At 37.5% G+C, this 23112-nt stretch overlaps 2 protein-coding genes across 10 annotated transcripts; one reads left to right on the top strand and one right to left on the bottom strand.

Moving 5' to 3' along the window:
- Positions 1-2252: 2252 nt before the first annotated feature.
- LOC104896725 (auxilin-like protein 1) lies at positions 2253-13596 on the top strand. 6 transcript variants are annotated; one of them, XM_057395639.1, is made up of 12 exons: positions 2253-2673; positions 3423-3565; positions 4809-5241; positions 5461-9784; positions 9867-9915; positions 10015-10097; positions 10186-10251; positions 10551-10640; positions 11489-11665; positions 12048-12084; positions 12201-12524; positions 12622-13596. In XM_057395639.1, the coding sequence occupies exons 3-10, from the start codon at positions 4820-4822 to the stop codon at positions 12081-12083; spliced, it is 5247 nt and encodes a 1748-aa protein (XP_057251622.1). In that variant the 5' UTR covers positions 2253-2673; positions 3423-3565; positions 4809-4819; the 3' UTR covers position 12084; positions 12201-12524; positions 12622-13596. The 6 variants fall into 6 exon arrangements, with proteins under 6 accessions (XP_057251622.1, XP_010681803.2, XP_057251620.1 ...); XM_010683501.4 differs by having other exon boundaries at positions 12048-12524; positions 12622-12717; positions 12793-13596; XM_057395637.1 differs by adding an exon at positions 4628-4691 and having other exon boundaries at positions 12048-12524.
- A 194-nt stretch (positions 13597-13790) lies between these two features.
- Positions 13791-17993, bottom strand: LOC104896726 (hypothetical protein). 4 transcript variants are annotated; one of them, XM_010683511.3, is made up of 2 exons: positions 17835-17993; positions 13791-15326 (listed from the first exon to the last, which is right to left on the bottom strand). In XM_010683511.3, the coding sequence occupies exon 2, from the start codon at positions 15260-15262 to the stop codon at positions 14213-14215; it is 1050 nt and encodes a 349-aa protein (XP_010681813.1). In that variant the 5' UTR covers positions 15263-15326; positions 17835-17993; the 3' UTR covers positions 13791-14212. The 4 variants fall into 4 exon arrangements, with proteins under 4 accessions (XP_010681813.1, XP_010681810.1, XP_010681814.1 ...); XM_010683508.3 differs by having other exon boundaries at positions 13791-15388; positions 17835-17988; XM_010683512.4 differs by having other exon boundaries at positions 13791-15372; positions 17835-17986.
- Between the last annotated feature and the right edge of the window lie 5119 nt (positions 17994-23112).

The raw sequence follows: 23112 nt of genomic DNA, 5'->3' as shown, positions 1-23112 counted from the left end.
CCAGGTACCCTCGTTGTTCCAAAAATGCACCAAATGCCCTTGTGATTTGCATAAAATGCACCAAATATCCTTAGTGACTAACGATGTTAAGTTTCCGTTAGCTTTTAGGGTTAATTATCCCTTTTAATCCTAATTAAACCTTAATTATTCCTAATTAACTAACTAAATCTAACTTCTAACCCTACCCTAACACTAACCCCCTTAATTTCAAACCCTTACCTAACCTTAACCCCCTAACTTCAAACCCTAATCCCACCACCATCCAACCACCACCACCTCCCCTCCCCTTACCCCACCTCGCAGCAGTCTACCACCCCTACCCACCCCACCCCGCAACAGTCCACCACCTAATCCCACTACCACCCAACCACCACCATCTCTCCTCCCCTTACCCCACCCCGTAGTAGTCCACCACCCCCACCCACCCCACCCATACCACTTCCCTCACCTTGCCCCACACACCCCCGTAACAGTCCACCACCCCGCCCCACCCACACAACCCCCCTCCCCCGTCGATTCTCCCCCCCACCCCTCGCAGCAACCCCACTCCCGTCCCCCCACCCCCGTCAATTTTCGTCGAATCTCCCCCACCCCCGTCAATTTTCGTCGAATCTCCCCCACCCCCGTCAATTTCCGTCGAATCCCCCCACCCCTGTTCCTTCACCCCCGTTGATTTCTGTCGAATCCCCCCCCATCCGCATCGTTTTCCGTCGAATCCCCCCACCCGCGTAGATTTCAACCAACCGATCCCACCGCTGCGAGGGGAATAGGAATTCTGTTGTGTCGTGTGTGTTTTTGACGGAGGAGGAGGGAGTTCGACGGGGTGGGGAGGTGGGGGCTGCTACGGATGGTGGGGAGGAGGGGGTGCTACGGGGTGGGGAAGGAGGGTTGGGTGGTGGGGTGGGGGAGGAGGGTTGGGTGGTGGGGTGGTGGGGGAGGGTTAGGGGGTTAATATTGGGGTTATGGTTTAGGGTTTAGGGTTAGAGTTTAGGTTAGAGTTAAGGGTTAAGGTTTAGGGTTAGGGGTTAATAATGGCAAAATGGTAGATAAACAGGCCTGCCTAAGGCCCTGTGCAGGGTGAGCAACTGCACAGGCCCCCCAAAATATAAGGGTCCAATTGTATTTTGTTTGCCCAAAGTAAAAAAAAACTTTAATGTTTTAACGCGTGACATATTCCTCCCAATTTCCAAACTCTTGACTCTTCATTTCCTCTGTCTTTTAGTTCTCGGTACCCTCCCAAAAATTTCAATATTCACAATTTTCATTATAGCTCCAATTTTCAAAGAGAAAATAAAGTCATCTGTGCATCACTGCATAATTTGCTTCTACAAAATCATTTTTAGTTGGGAATAATTTCGCATTCTTGAACATTCTAAGGCAACACAACTTCTTCTCATTCTTCTCCAATTTTCATATCTTAGTTGATGTCCAATTTTACACCTTTTCTAATATCTCCAATTTACATGCATAATGCTTCTGCAATACCTGATAAATTTGATATTATGTTGGAATTTTCAGATTATAATTTGAAGTAATTCGATTTTTTAATCCATGAGCAACTAGTTTCCAAAACCCAACTCTTCGTTCCTTTGTCTTCTCTAGTTCTCTAAGAAATTGACTAATGTTTTATAGTTTTGGCTTCTTCTAGCACATGAACGTTGAAGGTAAATTCTTAATTTTAAAAATTTTGTCATTTAATTATTTTTACTGTTATTGTATAATATGTTGAATTGTTGGAGGTGTTGCGTTGATGATTTTAGATTTTAATTATGAATTTGTTGGTGTTGCTGTTTTTTAGGGGATGTTTTAATTATCCAGATTATGAATTTGGATGTAGTATATGTTGAATTTTCAAGTAGAATTTGTATGGAGTATATGTTGAATTTTGTTTGGAAAAAAAAAACAACTTCTATTAGTGGTATGAAAATTTGACCTGTGATATTTTAGTATAGTTTTTTTCAACCTTTAGGGCCTCATAATTTAATTGAGCACATGGTCCCTAAATTGTACGAGACGGCCCTGTAAATAAAGCTAACGAAAACTTAACACCGTTAGTCATGAAGGGTATTTGGTGTATTTTATGCAAATCACAAGGACATCTGGTGTATTTTTAGAACAACGAGGACACCTGGTGTATTTCGTAAAATTTCAGGGATACCTGGTGAAAAAACCGTAATTTTGAATATTAACTAATGGGGACACCGGGAGGGAGGAGAGATAATACAAGTTCTATGGGTCTTAAACCTAGTTATACTAGTAATGAAAAAAATAGTCGTAAAATCGTTAATGTCAGAAAATTTAAGACGGTAATCCAGCATGATTCATGGCTAGAAAAAGCACTGAATATGAGGATTTAGTTCATCTCTCTCTTTCTCTCTCCTCTCTGCAGCTCATTGAAAACCCAAAACTCCATTTTTATTCTCTGAGCCACCGACCAATTTACAGTACAAAATTAAAAAAACAAAGGAAGAGTCCCAGATCAAATATAAAGTAAAAGCTGAGCCATTTTGATGATGATAGGAAGCTGTACAAAAAGGCTGTAAAGCTAAAACCCCATTCTTCGATACTTGAATCATCTTCCAACTTTTCAAAATCTACAAAACACATCCACATTCATTCTTTTCTTCTCCTCCTTACTTGGCCTTTGCTTCCATCTTTCTCACTCCAACGGCGGTAAGTTGTTTATCTGTTTAATTGAAATTCAATTCAAATTGAGGGTGTCATTGATACCTAAGAACTACCAAGTATCACTGCATTCAGATCTTCTTTCTTTTTTTTTCCAATTTCCACCACTCTTTTTCTTACTTTTTAATTACTCCTATAGTTTGTGTTTTAAGAAATGAAACTATGGCTTCTAAACTTGCATAGAATAAAAAATAATTCTAAAGTTCTAGAAACTTCAAGCTCAAAATGTTTAACACTGCAACTGTAAACCGGAATTATAGAGATTAATGGGTCATAGGGTTATTATGATCTTTTGAATTGTGAATTGATAGAATTGTAAATTGTGGATTGTCAATTTATGGACCATGTAACTGTGGAAATTTATTGAATAATTTGTGAATGTAGATTGTGTGGATTTGTGATTAGTCAATCCTGAATGGTTTGGAGAAAGCAAATTGCGTGATAACATAGGAGATGAATTGTTGAATTATAAAGTTACTTATCTAGAGAAAGATTTTTTTTTTTTTTGTTAGATGTAAGTCTTGATGTGATTGCTAATCGGCTTCAAGATATGAAAACTCATCCTGAACAATTCACGTTTTCTTTTGTTCAAGTACTTTTAAGCTGTATTTGGATTTTGTAACTTTTCCAATTTACTAGTTTATGGGCTTCATTTTTTCAATTTGATATGGTGGCAATTTTATGCCACCCCTCATCCGAAATCCCTGATTCGCCATTGCTCATTTCCTCTCTTCTAGTCTTCTTCCTCAGATTAACAAACACGAGTCGCTGCTCGCACCAGTTTGGAGTCGCTGCCGCTCTACCTATCGCCTGGTGGTTGCTGCACTGCACGTCACTTTCCCTGTCGAGTGCTGCCTGGAACTCTCGAGTTACTAAGTCAGTAAGTAACTTAAATTTTTGTGTTTTGTTTTTTCCTTATTAAAATTAAAATATCATGTAGTGTCACATAACCATAAGCTAATAAATATTTGAGGGTTTGATGTATTTGAATTGAAATTAGCCCATTAAACTTATATTAGGGATATTTATTAGTTATTGAAATTGTTTAACCATGAATTGGAGGATATTGGGAGAGTTGGAGGGTATTGTTTAAAATTTTAAACATGAATTGAGGATTTCACTACTCTGTTTGAATTGAAATTGTTTATTGTTGTGGATATTGTGGAAATTGGAACTAGGGATGCCGCGAAATGTATATTTCTGGGAAATTGTAGGTCTTATATGCTGGAACAGAAGATGAAAAATAATATTTCATTTGAAATCGATGTAATTTCGCCCCCATGAATTTTATAAAAATCAAAAGGAAATTGTCAGTGGTAGCCTTCAACTTTGGATTTTTATCATTGGTAGCCAAAAAAAAGTTTGATTATTAGAAATAGCCTTGAGGTTTCGCCGTTTTGGCTATACTTGAAAATGTCGCATAAACAACCATTTTTCGTTAAAAACAATTGCTGAAAAGGTTGTTTTTGAACTAAGTATGGTTCCATAAGCTAGAATGATATGGGTTTCCTTTATAAAATCTATTTTGCTTTCGTGTCTTATTAAAAACTTATTTCACTCGATTTTACAAAAGATATGAAAAGAAGAAAGTTTGTCAAGGATAATTTATGTTATTTTTGACACTAGAGACCTTAATTACGATGAAAACGACCTTCTTAACAATTGTTTATGGTAGAAAACGGTTGTTAATACCACATTTTCAAGTATAGCCAAAACCTCGAGTCTATTTTTGATAATCAAACTTTTTTTTGGCTACCAATGATAAAAAGCCAAAGTTGAAGGCTACCACTGATAATTTCCCAAATTCAAATGGTTAACTGAATGTTCACATTGGGCTTCATGTTCTTCAAGTGGTTGATTTAATATTTTCTGTACCATGCCTTAAATCTTTGATCCACCACTGTTTCATTTTTAATGAAAAAAACCCGTACATTTTTGTCAGATTTGGAGTTTAACCGCATTTAATCATAATACTACAAAAGCTCATTTTCAGGGGCTGTGAAAAGGTTCAATTAATTTAACTTTCCTTTTTCGGGTTTATCCTGGGTTTCCTTTTAAATATAGAATGAGTGTATTAATTATGTTATGCTGTACTTATTATTTTGAGATCTGATGATTTTCAGAGCAAATACCAATGGCGGAAGTAAAGCAACAAAATGGGTTATTTTCTCTTTCCACCAAGAAGAAACCCCCGAGTTTCAGTAACAATGGTGTTAGTTCTTCTTCGTTCAAACACATATACGATGATGTTTTTGCTTCTCCGGTTCAAAGTAAGCTGGAATCCTCAATTTCTTTCATGGATGATGATTATGCTGAAATTTTCGGGTCCTCGAAATCAAACAATGGTTGTTGGAATATCCCATATTCATCGATTCCGATCCTTGACCTTCCTCCAAAAGAAAAAGGGGTTGATAATAGAAGAGGAGGAGAGAGGATGGATTATGGTGGGGTTTTTGGAGTTGTTAATGGTGACTCTTTTGGTCTGTCTGATGGTGAGGAGTTATTTGATCAATTGAAGAAGAAAGTGAAGACTTCATCACCTCCTAATTTGCCAAGGTATTGTTTTTTTCTTTTTCGATTTTTTTGGGAGAAAAGAGAAACGTAACTTGGCTTGTCTTCTTTTGGGTGTAATCTATTAAAGGTAGTTGTTTAGTGGTAAATCATTTATGACATTGTTACATCTCAAACTTATACTCTGTGCTGCTGTCATGTATGATTATATGTATGTATTGATTGCATTCAAAGTGACAAGAACATTAAGTTTTACCGTTTCAGGAGCCGAGAACAAACGACGGAAGCTTCCAGCATAGAGATTTCTAGCCAATCTTTTGACGGGCATTCACCAACAAATGGGTTTTCTCAATCTAGCAATAACAAACAGTTTGAGCCTGGGAACAATAAAGTGACAGTGAACACTACTGGTGGGCCAAGAAAAGCAGCTCATGTCCGTGCTTATTCATTACATGAAGTTAGTGCTGCTAAGAAGACTGTGCCTGATCAAACACCTGTGACCAAAGATGATAGGCTAGACGCAGGCTCCAATCTCGAGAAGAAGCAAGGAAAGCATGCCAGGCATGCTAGTTTGGTTCTTGATGCTAACAAACAGAATAGTAACTGTGATGCTGCCCTTCAGAAAGTATCTGTCATGAGTGGGACTATCTTGGTTGATACATCAGAAGGCACATGCCAAAGCAGTAGTGCAGCAACAAATGAATTATGCCAGTCATTTGGCAACACAAAGCATTCCAAGTATGATATGAATGAAATGAGCTTTAACAGGACTATCGAGGCAACAAAGGCAGCTGATGTTGAACCAATTCATGAAGCCAATCGTACATTGCATGAACTTGGTCCAACTCAAAATACCCTGTCTAGTAGAGCATCTGTCTTCAACGATGCGACAAAACCTGGCATAGATGTTAATCTGGGGAAGGAGCAGAGAAAGCATCCACATACTACTAGCTTGGATCTTGGTGCTAACACACAAAGTGATGAGTATGATCCTAACTTTCCGAAAGCATGTGGGTTGACTGAGTCAACTTCAGTTAATTCCATTCAGAGAACATGTCAAGCAACTTTTGTAGCAGGGCCATCTAATGTGGTGAAGGATGATGCTGAGATTTCTATTGGTTACGATGAGGTAAAAAAGACCGGAAGACATTCCAGGATGACCAGTTTAGATCTCGGTGATCATAAACATTCCCGTAAGCGTGATGATGGGCTAAAGAGAAAACCTCGTATTGGTGGTTCATATTCATTTGATGCCTCACATGATCATTGTGCTGCTCGTGTTAAAGTTCAGCCCTATAAAATGGATCTATCATCAAGTCTGCCTCGATTCCTTGCTGATGAGTTAGATGTAAATTCAGCTGCTGCAGTTTCTGCAGCTGCCTTGCAGAGGGCAATTGAGGAGGCTGAAATGAGAATTCGTTTTGCAAAGGCATTCTTGGAGCGCGAGGCTCAAGGCTCTAGTAACTTGAGGTTTAAGGATACTTTGAAAGTGAATGTAGCAAAGCAGAATGTACTAGCGAATGAGATAGACAAATCCAAAGAAACTAAGGTGCATGAATGTTCTCCACCAATAGGCAGTGAAATTAAAGCTAGTAACTTTAGGCTTAATGATACTTTGAAGGTAAAACTAGCAAAGCAGAATGTACTAGTGAATGAGATAGACAAATTTAAACAAACGAAGGTGAATGAATGTTCTCCACCAATAAACAGTGAAATGAAACCTTGTTCTCCTATAGAAAGAAACAGTGTGGTAGAAACTGGTCAAGAGGCCCCAGTTGATGAAGACCAAATGAAGTTTGTCACGGACGGCGAAATCTATGAACGGAACAGTGACAATGCCTCAAACTCGATGAGAGGGGATGACAAGTGTGAAGAAGTAGAGTGGGAAGCGGCAAAGCACTTCAATCAACTTTTAAGTGGAGTTAAGAATAAATTAGCTAGCTTTATGTCCTGGCAGACTGAGACTGAGAAGAAAGAGGAGTCAGAGGAAATGGAAGCAATAATGAAGCTTCAGCAGCAAGCTGAAGAAGTTGAAAGTGATGTGAAATATCATGAGTTTTTTAATGAGACAAGAACCGAAAAGAATCAAGGCACTGCTACAAGTAGTGGCGATATGCATGTGGTAAACAAAATACAACTTGCATCAGAGGTTGTGGATCCAGAGGAAGATGAACCAATTAGGAGCTTTAATGTGAAGCAGGACAAATCTGGAAACGGAATAAAATTCATTCCATATACTGAAGGACCTATATCAGCAAATTTTCAATTCTTTGCTTTTAGGAATCAGAAATTTACTGATTCTCTTGATCCAGAAGTAGATGAGAAGAAGGGAGCCCAAGGAAGCAGAGAATCTGAGATTGAGAGTGGACAAGAGCAGGTGGTAAATGAGGCGAACAATGAAACCGTACCTTGCCAGAGTGAGAGGCAAGATGATATGTTAACGATTGACATAGGTTCTTGTGATGGAGAAAATGAGAAGATAGTTGAGGAGCCATGTTCACTGGCTCGGCATAAGATGGTTGAGGAGCCTTGTTGTATCCAGGCTGGGTATGAAAGCAATGATGTCGTTCATGAAGAGGACAATGACAGAAAACCGAGTGAAGATCTTCGAGAGGAGTCAGTAGACCACTCTCATGAGTGTGAAATCGTTAGAGAGAGAACTGATGATGGTGGTGAGAATGCGGTATTAAAGGAAGCTAGAAACCAGCATGAGAATGTGGAGACTGTAGAAGAAATTGATGTGGTGGGGGAAACGTGGAAGAATTTTGAAGCCTCTGAGGATGTAAATAGATGTATGGTAAATGAGAGGGTTCCAAAAGAAACCAATCACATTGAAGAGGTTTCTGGACAAACATATGAGTGGGAAGATTGTTCAATGACTTGGAATCCAACTGATCAAACAGTGGAAACTGCATATAAAGAGATTGTGGAAGCAAACTGCATCGCTTCAGATGAAGAGGAATGCAAAGAGATGGAAGATATTATTTCAAGCAACACCGGAGAAGGCTGTAAAGTTGTTGAGAAAAGTTCCAAGGATGAAGAACTAGTATCTCCCGATGAAGAGATTGAGAGAATGGTGGACATAGCTGATATTTCTTCTGAGCCTGAAATGGATGTAGAATGTCCAGTGTTTGCTCAAGAGACAAGTGAGTTTGTTGCAGAACTGCATCCTGCATTAGCTCAAAAGGCAAGTGACTTGATTGGGGCAGAGTCAGTGCTGTCATCTGTCTTAGCTGAAAGTACCATGGAACTCGGTGGGAATGGGATTAAGGAGGGTCTGAATAGCACCGATGGAAGCCTTCCACAAGAATATTTCTTTTCACCTGATAGTAGAACTGAAATTTCCTCTGAGAATAGGAAGACTGATCCGGAAGTGGTGAAATCTGAAACTCAGGATCATTTGGAAAATCAAACTGACCATTTGCATGAATCTGGAGAGAACCTGCACATAGAGGAGTTTGATACAGAAATTGACCAAGATGCTGAGAGATCTGGTGTTGAAGCAGTCCACAGGAGGAGAAGATGGTTCGATAACAGTGGGAGCATCATGACAGCTGAGCGGCCTAGTATTCTGGAAGGTAACCAGATTGATCTGGAGATAGATCAGGAGGTTTTGGATGAATCTGAATTAGCAGGAAGCGTAGAGATCCATGCTGATAAACTAGACAACAGTGCTACAGAGGTTAGAACTGCTACAGATGCTGATACTTCTTCCAATGGGGGCAGTAGCAGAATTAATGTTGAAACCACTCCGACGAGAAGAAAATGGTTTGTCAATAGAGGGGAAGAGGGAGTGCATGAGCCTGTCTCTCTTTTTGAAGGTATTAAAGTAGACTTGGAGGTGCCCCTTGAAAGCATGAATGAGTTGCTACTGCATAATATCTCAAGCAACCGCATTGATAAGTTGGCTACAAAATCTGAAGAATCTTTGCATACAGTGAAGTCTGATGTTTTAATTAACGAGGAACAAGGCAAGCAGAGTGGGGAAGCTGTTCCGAGAAGGAGAAGGTGGTTTGAGAGTGGAGAGAGAGTAGGATCAGGTCAGAAAGTAAGAATTAATGAAGATGTTGGGTTGACTGTGGAGGTTGATCAGGATACCAAAGCAAAGGAGGATACAGAGAAACATGGAAAAATTGGTAGCATGTCCATTCCACCAGAGAAGGATGCTGTACACAATAAAATGGAGCCAGTAAAGGAACTCCACAGTGACCTGGATGAATTGAACAGGAGGGAAAAGGAGAAAGAAAAAGAAAAACTAGCAGTTGAGAGGGCAATCCGTGAAGCTCGAGAAAGGGCTTTTGCCGAAGCCAGGGGAAGGGCTAGAAGAGATGCAGCAGAGAGACCAAATGTGGAGGCACGTCCGAGAGTAGTTGCTGGAGTTCAAGAAAAGCTGGGGAAGGTTTCTTCTGAGGCATTTTCCTCTATCGACAAGGCCTCAATGGAAGCAAAACTTAAAGCAGAGCGTGCTGCTGTTGAAAGAGCGACAGCCGAGGCTCGGGAGCGTGCTTTGCAAAAGGCTTTAACAGAGAAGGCTTCTCACAGATCAAGAGAACAGGTCGGAAGATCTTCTGAGAAGAATTCGTCGCTGGTAATCAATTAATCTGTGCTTTACTTTGTTATTGGTGCCTATGCTCTATGTAGTTATTTGCTGATCTCTGGTTTCAATGCAGGAGCCAAAACATCAGAGCTCAAGAAGTTCAGATTCTTCAAATAACAGCGGTATGTGTTCTGGTATTTTTAACTCTATCATGTTTAGTATTGCCTTGTGCTCAATAAGCAACATATGTCATTCAATCTGTGGAGTCCCCTATATTGCAGAGAAATTTGATGGAGATGATGTGGAATCATCTCAGAGGCGTAAAGCCAGATTGGAAAGGCAGAAGCGAACTGTGGAACGAGCAGTAAGTTCTGCTCCTTTTCTAATCATTAAAAAAGATACCTAGATGCATAAATATATCCTTCTACGAGCTTATATTCTTTCTTTATCAGGCTAATGCTCTTGAAGAGAAAAATATGCGTGATCTTCTAGCTCAGAAGGAGGAAGCTGCAAAAAATGTAAGGCATTTCTCCAGTCGGGCTATCTATTTGCTTACAATGGCAATGGTCCAAACTAAGTTACTCAGTAAACTGTTCTCTATTTCTTATATCTGCAATTGCAGCTGCAGCCTGCATATAACTTGCTCATACTCCCCCTGCCCCCTCACCCTCCCCCCCCAAAATAAAATGGCCTTAGGTAGTAGCCTCATTAAAGGTAATGGTAGATAGTGCACCGTTTGGGGATTTGGGAACTCAGGTTAGTTGCTTTTGAGTCTATTCAAAGTATCTTGAATTCATGATTCAACTTTCAATTGCAGATGCTGGCAGATTCTCTGCATGCTGAGGTCAAAAGGTGGTCCAGTGGAAAGGAAGGCAACCTGCGTTCTATGCTTTCAACCCTTCAATATGTAAGCAGAATTTTGAACAATGTGGTTGAATGTGTTGATCATGTAACAATTAGCAAGTCCGTACTGCTCAATTTCTCATATTTCTGTCTGCGCATAGTAGTCATGAATCTCGTGATCTGCTTTACTCCCTCTGGCGAATTTTCAACGATAATGCATAATAAATTTTTGTTTTGCTATATGTATCCCTTATCCCCAAGGAAACCTACAAACATTAAATACGTTTCTCAAGATAGTATTAACTTCAGAATTCATGACAAAATCACGTGCCGAACTGCGGATGAGTTGGTAATTGTTATTAATGCTAAATTTTTGTACTTCAAGCCTCTTACACATAGCCCTTAAGGCTATCCTTCTCCATAGAGTTACATTAGTATCTTATGCATAAACGGGTGCTCCTCTTGGTTTAAATCATACCTTTTGATGTGATACTCTTCCTTTTCCTCCGATATGATGGTTCAGGATTATACTGTGGCTATTTGGTATATGTTTTCCTCAATCAATCGTTACCTAATGACCATTGGTAGCCTGATAGGCATCATGTATTCATGTCCTGTCTGCCTATCTTCTGCACTTCTACTTGAATTCCAATTATAGTAATAAACAGTTTACCTCGAGCCCTGTTAAAATTTTATGAAGGATTTGCCTCAAATCTTTCAAATGAGAATTAATAGAAGCATGTGTTGCACATTTTTATGTGATTTTTTGTTCCACTTATTCTCTCTCCTCCCCCCCCCCCCCTTGTCCAGGTCTCTGGGATTCCTATATGTCTTCCTAATTTCAATCTAACATGAAACTTCTCCTACCTAGATAACTTTGACGACAGTTCATCTGATGCTCTTAACATACAGATTCTGGGTCCTGATAGTGGGTGGGAGCCAATTTCCCTTAATGATTTGGTGGCAGCTACTGCGGTCAGAAAAGCCTATAAGAAAGCCACTCTTTGTGTTCATCCTGATAAACTGCAACAACGAGGTGCAACCATCCAGCAAAAGTACATATGTGAAAAGGTTTTCGATCTTCTAAAGGTGCGTCTTAATTATGTGATCTTGTTTGCTTTGTTATCCAACATCATCTCATATTATACTTGTTTAAAGAGATGGGATAGGTTAAAATTAGGTAAAGAAGCTCATTACAAGAACTTTGAATCACTACCAAATGCCACAACACAAGTTCTTTGTTAGGCCAACTCCAGGAACTGTAAGTCGGATACATTATGCAAACTGTACGGACTGGAATCAGGCATCTGGATTCTTGCACTAGAAATGAGTCTGATGGGAAACTTTCAGTCACAGGATACTAGATGATCTTTCTTTTGCTTTATTGAATGCTCTGTTTGCTGAAAGGTTCAACACATTTCTGAAAGGGTCAGATTTAACGATGTCTCACTCTGGTTTTTTCTATGTACAGGAAGCTTGGAGCAAGTTCAACCCTGACGAGCGTTAATGTAGGTCTGCGCTAGGTGTCTTGTACTCTTGGTACCTTCACAGTAGCAACTTCTAGAGATTGTGAATATAAAATTTGCTGTCCTGACATTTGATACTATTGGTAAATTGTAACAAGTACCCAAGGCCATATATTTGGAACCAAGATTCTCAATCTCTCTGTACATTTGGAGTCAAGATTCTCAATCTCTCTGGTTTCAGTGACCACATGCTGGGTGGTAGTTGATGGCAATTGTTAGAGGGATTGCACTGTTGGAAAGACAATGGAGTGAGGAATAAATGACATACAAATCAAGATGCTATTCTCTCACATTCCACCTCCCTTTCCGGTGTAAGGATAAAAAGCCCTTCCACCTCTCAGCCAAAAGGGTGAAAACCATAACCGTCGAGTTATATATGCTTTGAGTCAAGGGATTGGATCTGAAGTCTGAACACTGGAAAAGTAAGCTTTCTTTTCTCATCTCTTGTCCTGTGAGGATTTGACTCATCTGTTGTTGCATCTGATCAGCCAAATTTACTAGAATTTATTGCTACTGCAGATTGATATGGGAAATGAAAGATTCTTTTGCAGAAAGTTTGCTTCTAAAGATGCTCATTCTTTTTCATAAAATCTTACGCATGGCGTAAAATTTCTGGTATGTGAAGGATATATGTAATTCACTTCTAACATTAGTGAAAATAAGTATTATATAAGACCTGGATGTATGCAGAAACGGCTTATAAAAAATCATTCGTTTCTTGAAGACCTTGAGGTTCTGACGTACCCTTTCCTTGGAGGCATTGGGAGCTTGCCAAATCGGTTTTTCATGGCGTACTTCTTTATTGCCTACTGGGGAATCGTGAGGAAAAAGGAGTGCCCCCACTTCTTCAGGTTTCATGTTGTGATCGGAATGTTGCTTGAGGTTGCATTTCAGGTAGTTGGTACTGTAAGCCGTTGGATGCCCTTTGTTGTATACTGGGGTAAGTTTAGCATGCACTTCTGGACAGTTGTGGCATTTGGTTACCTACCTGTTCACGGTGCTGGAGTTTATTAGACGGGCCCTTGCTGGGATATATGCTTATGTACCTTTTGTATGTGACACTGCTTACATCCAAATTCCCTATGATTAATACTTGTTCAGTAGAAGATATATGTCGCGCAAATGTGGAGCATACTTAAGCAGCTTGTGCAGAGAAAACTTTGTGAAAGGGATGAACATCCATCTGTTTGAGGTGTTATATTTAACTTCCTGCTTTTGCGCTGTCAGATTTGATTTTGTAGAATGTGGAAAGGCTGTAATGTTCTACCCAAAATAGGGCCATATTGTAAGTAAAGTTAAAAACTGTGCATATATAGATTCACTGTTGGGTTTTACGCATTTTGCTAGTGACGATATATGTGAGTTGAGCACTTTGTGCAAATGAAATTGTATTAAATGCTCCGTATTCTGGATGTTTCTGTAGATGGATGAAGCAAGATAAATTCAATATTATGCGCATATATGAAAGTACATTAATCATGACATTGAAGAGGATTTTTTGAATTTTTTAAATCTGCAATTGGGGGTGGTTGCATGATATTAGAATTCATTTTTTGTTTCTTTTTTTAAAAAAAAATTTCCCCGTTCAACCTCTTTCTTCTTATCAATACTAGCTCATCCTCTTTATCAGGATTTCATCCCCTTCATAATCACCTGACCTCCTTAATATGACACTTGAAAACGATACATTAGAATTCGAAGCAAATTTATTGATAATTGCCGAAGTTTTTGCATTTACACGTTTCCTAATTGATGGAAAGTTAACCCCATCAACATTTGTATGAAAATTGCGTTTAGTATGATTCTGAAACACCTAAAAGTTTCAGTTCTAAATTGCAACTTCGCTTGCATTAGTGAAACTATTTGCACTATTAAACGTAAGGGCACCGTGCAGATACTGGTACAGGAAAATTTTGCAATTTTCTTAACCAGAATATGTCACATTTGACATGCATCCACTGTTTGTCACACTTTTCTTCAGTGACTACTTCAAATAAATTGCTTTCTGCACTGTAAACAGCTCCAGCAGAAAGCTTTAATATTTCAACCCAAGAGGAAATAGAAAGGAGAAATGAGTAAACACAAGTAGAATCTTCATCATGATTTTAATCTAAAGGCGAGATTTTAGCCATTCAAAAATATGATCCGACTGCAAGCTCGTCATTTCATGATATGCGTACGCAAGATTCAGCTCCTCTTGAATGTGATGCACTAATTTAGATCCATATGGCAAAAGAATGTTGCTTTGCTTGAGCGCTTCTCTCCAAGGAGTCCCTCGCCCATCATTTTTCATATAACCGTTGGCATCTGTAAAACCTTTGTCATGGAACAATTCGAACAACTTGGTAGATGTGGTTTGATCTACGCCCGAAACTCTATCAGCTAGCCAATTTGGTGTGATTGGAAATTCCATACACTTGATCTCCTGAACTTCAATTCTCTTTTTTCTCAACATCTCGACATGTCGATCAATCTTCCTTCTCCTATCAACATCCTTAGGCATGTGCACAAAGAGGGTAGCAGGGTAGTCATCTGGGATGTTAACCATCTGGTCAAACAGTCCGGAAGCAATCATAAGAACAATACCCCTAAATTTTACCTTCGTGGCGAGAATGGAAAGAAAATAGCCACCAGAAGAAGCCCCTAAACCAACCAATGGAGATTCCACTAAATCATGTTTTTCTAACCACCATCTTATAATGTGTTTGACCCTAGATCCTTCTTTTCCATATGACCAACAAACATCAGTGCTTGTTATGACAATAACAGCAAATTTCTGAGCTAGAGCATCAAGGACAATCCGCTTTTCTTCAGGCAACCCCACACAGTTTGGACACCCAGGACTTCTATCCCAAAAGTTAAGGGCACTGCCACCACACCCATGAGCTATAAAAAGAACTGCCTCAGGATTAAATGGTATTTGCCAAATTACTTCTGCTTCTTTTATAGATTCCACAGTTGGGCCGGGAAGCACTTGCATTTCAAACCTTTGTGATGCATGAGAATATGTACTTTCATCTATATTTAAACTTTCCCTACTGCATAAAGCAAATAGCAAAGTGACAAAGATGACTAACCCCAAAACAGCAGCAATATTAGGTAAATGCCAGCTCTCAGCAGATCGGCATGGAATGACTGATTTATTTACTCTTCTGAGCATGGTCTACTGCAGAACTAAGATGACTAACCCCTGGTCCTCAATAACATATCCTCCTCTGAGCAGACTGCCATAAAATGAGTGGAATTGATATTGTTCCAGATTGGTAGAAGCTAAACCATACGATGGCTTCTTATATGAGTCACAGATTTACCATATCAGCCAAGAATATAAACAAATAAAATGCTAAAATGAAGGCCCGGCTACATCTTGAACAGCACATCAGACAATGGTTTTTTAATTTGTCACATCAAATAAACAAGCCAAGAATAAACGAAATGCTAATAACCTTTTCATGTCAATTATAAAGGCCAATCTACAAATTTGCATATCAAGAGCAGAACAGCAACAAAAAGTAAGATTATAATTGTACACATGAAACGGTACAATACCACATAAAAATCTAAAAAGAAGTAAGATTATGCTGATCTCACTCGTCAAGCATAGAGTAGAGAATAAGTGATAATGTAATCAGAAAACAAATTGATCAAAGTTCATCAAATTGAACAGACCTTTAATTCATGTAGCATAAACTGATAACTATATATAACAACCAAGCTTCCAGAGCTGATAATAAAACACACTTAACAACGGTAAACTGCATAATGACTTTGACTAAATTCCTAAAATTTGATACAATTCAATATCAGAAGCCTGTATTCTTGATTAAACTATCTAACTACAAACTCAATCCACAATACACAACTAAAATCACAATCTCACTCCACTTCTGATTACGAGCTCTCAATACCAAAAGCTACAAATACGAAGGAGACTAGAACAAATAAAAAAACAAAATGAGTGAAGAATTCGTAGCATTTACTTCAGCCCGTCAAAACATTTATTCCAAGTCATTTCATTTCACAATAAATTAATTAATCAACACTGGGAATTGTTTGGAAAACGAGTTCGTTTCTTTTAAAGACCATGTCTGGTGTAGCTCATTCTCTTCAACAAATCTTTGGCAAGTATAGGATTTGGACTAAATGCTATCCCGAAGGTTCCTTATGAGGACCAACACTACCGCAAAAGTTCATTATGGAGCATAGCTGAACGAACATATCTGGTCTTATTATGAGTAACCATCCTCCATCTTTACGTTGCCCATCTCTTATATTCAGTTCATAAACTAAGTCAACAAAACGAATACTTATTCATATCACAATAGCAGTCTCAAAGGTTGTTTCTCTAAACAATTATGTTTTCGCACAACGGCACAAGTCCAATACTCAAATGAAATCACTTTCATAGAATCATTCAAGAGCAATTCATAATCAACACATTCATATTCATTGCCATAACTACAAGTCAATTTTACTAACTCAAAACACATAGGCATCAATAAATGGTTTACTCAACCTAAAAGTTAAACTCATAATGCTAATTCCTTCCTCAACAATCCAACTTTCTCCATTATTCTTGACAACCAAAGGAGACTTAGCCCCATAATTTTCCTCCACAATAATAGTCTTGATCACAAACATAGCTTAAGCACCATAATTATTCTCCATGGGTCACTTCCACAACAACAATAATAATTAATATACTTGTCAACAAATTCCAAATGTAGAAACTAATTCAACGATCTTACATCAACATAAATTCTCACTAATCTAACTCCCCTAACTAGAAACCAAGATAAACTAGATAGTTAATATCCATTTTAAACCTAAAAAATTGAATAACCATCCCATCTACATGCTTACAACCCATTTTTTTCTATATTAATACCAAGACATAAGCTGATTTTTGCAAAATGATACGAAAGCAAGCTTGGAGGTATTCGTGGAGATTTTGGAAAGTGCTTGAAGATTCTTGGAAATTTTTTAGTTTTGTTAGGAGTCATAGTTTTTTTAGAATTATACATTTCTTAGTGTTTTAGTCTGCTTTTGTAAAGAATCCATCTTATAATGGAACTTTGAGGGTAACAAAAGTCTAACGTAATTAAGGATTGAATTCTCCACTTATACTTGGTTGCATTAGAATAAAAGTCAGAGATTTTGGATAAATTAAGAGTATTGAATTGTTTTAGATGAGCCTTGCTATTGTTTTCTTAGTTATTGAATAAACCACATAACTCTGACCTATGTGTTTCTTCTCAAAACCCATCCCTGTTACTTTTCAATTAGTTTTATCACTTAAACTTAGTTTTGATAAATTGCCTTCAAAATCCGAATTTAGGCAACTAGATTCACATCACAAACAAAACAGAAATTAAAACTCAACATAGAAGGAAGTTGCAAAACGAGTTTCAATTCATAAACTAATTAAGTTGTCAAAATCAAAATGAACAAAATGAACTCCATATAAACTGATGCAACTAAAATAAGAATAAAAAAGGAGAAGCAACATCCATGCAGCATGACAACAACACCACAAAAGAAAAAAAGCAGTTGCGGTAGCTTAGTGAGGGGTAAAAATTGAAGTTTAGAGATTAACAATCATCTCAAGAGTCTAAAGCAAGTTCAGGTGATAGAATTCATAATGAGAAGTCATTGTTAAACTCAAAAATACACTACATTCGATCAAAATTTCAAGAACATGCTATTGCTGAGAAAGAGAAACTAAAATTCACCTTAAGCAAAGATTTACATTTCCGCAGCGGCACTGCAACAAATTCACGATGATTCCATCGTCAACGGATCGTTGCTCAATTAGCTTCTCACTTCTGGCTATTCGATCTTCAGTAGATGTCGTAAGACATTGACACGCCAACCTTAGATTTATAATGAACGGGGTCCAAAAATGTCTTGTCCGAAAATATTTGAATTTTTTTTAATAATGTAAAAGTGGGTTTTAATTTCAGAAATATGTCAAAAAAAAAAATTCCCAATGAACCGTTCAGGTAGGACGGTGCACGAGAATTTTTTTTTCTACTTAAGTAAAACCGCTACTACGAATAGCGGTTTAGTCTTATAAACCGCTACTACGAATAGCGGTTTAGTCTTATAAGCCGCTACTACGAATAGCGGTTTAGTCCAAAAATCTCTTGTCCGAAAATATTTGAATTTTTTTTAATAATGCAAAAGTGGGTTTTAATTTCAGAAATATGCCAAAAACAAAAATTCCCTACGTACCGTTCATGTAGGACGATGCACGAGAATTTTTTTTTTCTACTTAAGTAAAACCGCTACTACGAATAGCGGTTTAGTCTTATAAGCCGCTACTTCGAATAGCAGTTTAGTCTTATAAGCCGCTACTCAAAGTAGCGGTTATTGGTCCCTGAACCCCCCAGTCCATAGCTTGGCGCTGAGTGATATAAACCGCTACTTCAAGTAGCGGTTCATTATGATATGTGCTTGAAACATTTTTTTGTACATATGTGCTTGCAATATTTTGCCCAGGTAAACCGCTACTTGAGATAGCGATTTATGTGTATAAATCGCTACTGTGAGTAGCGGTTTACGTGGGCAAAAACAAAAAAAAAAACAGTTTCTCGCGTGCCATCCTACGTGGACGGTACGCAGACATTTTTTTTTTTGGCCATATTTCTGGAATAAAAACCCACTTTTGCATTATTCAAGGAAAAAATTCGAAAATATTTTGAGGGAGAAATCAAGAAAAAGAAAAGAAATAAGAAATTTAAACTCGAAGTGAGCATGTGACATTATTTATTGGCTAGCATGTCTAAGTGTATAATAGGAAAAAAAAATGGTTACTTTTGTTGTAATATTGTAGGTAAACACTGAAGGGATAAATACGGCGCTGTATTTTTGCTGCTTAAGATAAGACGTTTTACTGCCTACAGCAGTGATATGTTGTATCACCGGGTGAATTATTCACCCGACACTATATATACCGCAATTTGCAGGAGAAAATGATACATAACTACAGATAGCATTCTCTCTCAACCTTGCTTAAAATCTCTCTAAATTACAACATGTTATCACCATGAATTCGCTCTACTATCAAAAGGTAGTTCTTCTTAACTGCTAATATTTTTTTAAAAAAAAAAAATGGATCACCAATGTAATGGGATCAATACTATTCTAATTTATGTATTTCTTTGTAGTATATATTTTATTGTAGAACGTAATAGTGTACCTTGCACCACAAACCCGGCAGGAGGAAGTGGTAGTACACCCCCAACGCCACAATACTCACGTTAATAGCCATGTCGGCGAATGTCGGCAAACAACCGTCCCGAACCTCAATGATAACCCTCCTCCGAAACCATCAACTAAAATCCGACAAACTCCTAACAATAATAAAAGGAGTAGGAACGAGACAGGTCCTTCCGTCAGCAGCAAACGACGACAAAGTAATTAACTGGCGTGTACCGGCTCGACCGCCGCCAAGCAAGTCGCGCCACCTTCATGGAGGGCAAAGACCTTGCATTTTAAAGCCGCCTATATGGACGGACTATATGGAGGGGCTATTCTGTTGAACTTGCCGCCTAAATGGACGGGTTCCGCCGCATGGATGGATGGCTAACACTACAAAAAGGAAGAATTTTTGGCCGAAAATAACTATAATGGTGGAACTACCTGCTATTTATTTTCTTTGCTATTTTTTTCCCCATAGAAATCATGTTTTTTTTGTAAAACAAAAAAAAAAGGGTGGGAAGAAAACTTTTGTGACTATGTACAAGAAAATGGTAGAAGAAGTAGCTAAACTCCTTTGTTGCACCGAAAACACCTTATAAGTAGCATTAACATGATATTAACACATTACACAGTACATATAATATTATCACATTAAGTTACAATCATGACAACATATCAGCAACATTCACTATAATATACATCTCAATTCATACATCTATACTAACTAGCATTTCTGCATAGATTTTAGCATTTATTTTGGGCATGCATAATCATTCACTTATGCTTAATTACAATTTTATACGCAACATAATGTGCGTGGAACAAAAAATTTCATTTTTGAATTGACATGTTTTTACATGTAAAACCGTAGATTTTGAACTACTGTGTTCTTTAAAACAAAATTATAGTGAAATTAATATGTTTAAAGAGTAGAGTGCTAATGTTTTATAACTATTGTCACTACCTTAATTACCATTCCTTATATGATAGAAATTGTAAATAGTAGGCAATAAGCAGTATTTTATGAGTTGCATAAGTTTGATATTCTGTAAAATATATAATATGCGGTGAAAATATAATGTTATTATTATCAATTTGTTAACCATTTTTGACTTGAAGATTCTCATATTATCAATGGTCTTGAAATTTTTGTGTGTAAAGCTTTTCAATCAAATTCATTTTTTTTTACTTGTGTCTTAATTAGGTAATTATTTGTTTTAATCTCAACTTGTCGTTTAATATGGAAATAGCTTATATCTTCTTTCTTTCCTAATATTTCTTTTTCTTAAGGGTATTTTTGTATTTTCAAATGAGGACACCATGCCTCCCCCCTTCACTTATATAATAAAGATATATTAAAAGGCGTTCCTAAGAATGTATATGTGCCACGTGTCACCCTTCCTCATCCAATAATATTCTATTTACGTCTTTCTCATATATATAGTAAAAAAAAGAAGCATTGTTTATGTAAAGATTCGAACCCACAACCTCAAGTATGAGAGTAAGAAATCCAACCATTACTCCACCATATCATTATTGATTTTGTAATCAAAATTAATGATGACATATGAATGGAAAGCGTTTGAAATACATATAATGAATAAGATGACTTTTTTAAATGAGGATGAGAATACTTATTTAACTACTAATAAATTATAGCAAAGAGAAAATCTGGGGCATCGTCCGGGCCTAAATACTAGTTCTTTTGCATTCAGCGTTACGCTCATACACTGTCTTTTCTTTGACATAATTATATTATCATCATTTTTTGTGTTATTCCCTACTTGTTATTATTATATAATCAGTAACACAATTTAGTCAATATGCCATAATCAAGCGTATTACACAAAATATTAAAATCAGTCATACATAAAAAAAAAATTGTTTTTTTTTTGTCTTCTACTGCATACACATACTGATGTATCACATGCATGCACTATATTCTAGTTACTTCTAAGTCTATTTTTATGAAAACAAAAAAAAAAAAAAAAAAACAAGAACCAAAAAAAAAGGGAGTAGAAATGTGACTAGCTTTATATATCTCAAACCATTAGTTATAACCTATAATTGTAATTCTTATGGTGAATTATTACATATACTCTATTTTTTTTTTTTGGTTTTTGTCAAAATGTTACTTAAAATTTACGTATTACTTACTAGTATATATTTTACCTATTAAATATGTTTAGTGTTTTTACACCATTATAAAAGGGACTTTAACCCTTCCCATTTTTTTTCATCTGTCTCCCTTACTCACTTCTACCACATAAAATTTTCTCTCTCATCAAATTTCACAACTTCATCTCCATCATTTTCGACCACCATGTACAATGGCAAAGACCGCCGCCCGAAAAACAATACACCAGATCTCCTGCAATCTTTCAGATAGTTGAATGTTTTACTGGAGAATGATACTTATAACAGTTTTAGTAGGGATTATCATAATTTTATTTTTTCATATTGTAAAACGCAATTATAATGCTTAATTATGTAATTTTTTTTATTTAATATGCCACTAATGAATGTGATTCTCTTTTTTACGGACATGATAGTCACATTCTAATCAAACATTGTCATAATCTCGAAAAACAAATTGTAGCCTTTTATGTATATTTAGTGTTCACCTTTCATGTTATAATCATGTTTCAAACCCCTAACCTCTTGAACGGTTAAGGATTTTCGGACCACTATGGCTTCCATTCCAGTATGATTTTTTTATGCATTAATTTTCTACTAATGCTGTTAAAACATCACATGAACTCAGAAATGGTTAAACTTGCAAACCGAGACTTTGAGATCCTTGAAGCTTCGGGCCAAATCTATCTAGAATGGAGGGTGGATGCAAAAGCTTATCTAAAGTCGCTTAGCCTCGACCATACCATCGTCGAAGGTGGTACCCTACCCCTTTAGAGCAAGCAAAAGCACTAGTGTACCTTAAACACCATATACATGAAGAGATCAAATCTGAATATATTATTGTGGAAGATCCCAAAGAATTATGGGATAACCTAAAGGATCAATTTGAGCATTTACAAAGAATTATTGCTCCAAAGGCCCAACATGAATGGTCCGTGCTCAGCTTCTAGGACTTTGCATCAGTACGCGAGTACAACTCTGCGGTACTTCGCATTACCTCACAACTAAAGTTGTGTAGAGAACCTGTATATATATGAACGAGCCATGATTGAGAAAACCCCTCTCCACTATGCACGCAAATAATGTTGTTCAATAAGAACAATACCGTGAAAGATGCCACGAAAAATTTTACGACTTAATTGCCATCCTTTTGGTCGCAGAACAGAACAACCAAATCCTGCTCTCAATTCATAATCAAAGGCTAGCAGGTACCAGCGCACCAGCAGTTAAAACAAATGCAACTAGAGGTGGCAACGCTGGAATAAGTGGGGAGGTAACTCAAATCATAATGGCCAGTTTAAAAATAGGGGTAATGGAGAAAGAAATGAATGTGGCAGAGGAAGAGAACAAGGACGCCAAAACTGGCACCCCAATAGAGGACGCGGAGGAAGAAACTCCCAACAAAGGCCACAAGAGAAATGTTTTAAATGTGGCATTCAAGGCATTGAGCAATGAATGCCGCACAACCAAAAATCTTGTGGATCTGTACGTGGCCTCTACTAGGGGTCAAGGGAGACGTGGTGAAACAAATTTTGTCACTGAAACTACTTCGCTCCCTGACCTTAATGTAGTTGATTACCTCATGGAAGATGTTTCTAATGTCTAGCCCTCATATTCCCCCTAGACTAACCTAAGATGTTATTTTATCACTTTATTTTATGTAATCCTCTC

This window comes from Beta vulgaris, chromosome 6, assembly GCF_026745355.1.
Source record: "Beta vulgaris subsp. vulgaris cultivar EL10 chromosome 6, EL10.2, whole genome shotgun sequence".
Taxonomy (NCBI): Eukaryota; Viridiplantae; Streptophyta; class Magnoliopsida; order Caryophyllales; family Amaranthaceae; genus Beta; species Beta vulgaris.
This window is presented reverse-complemented; position numbering and strand designations above follow the sequence as displayed.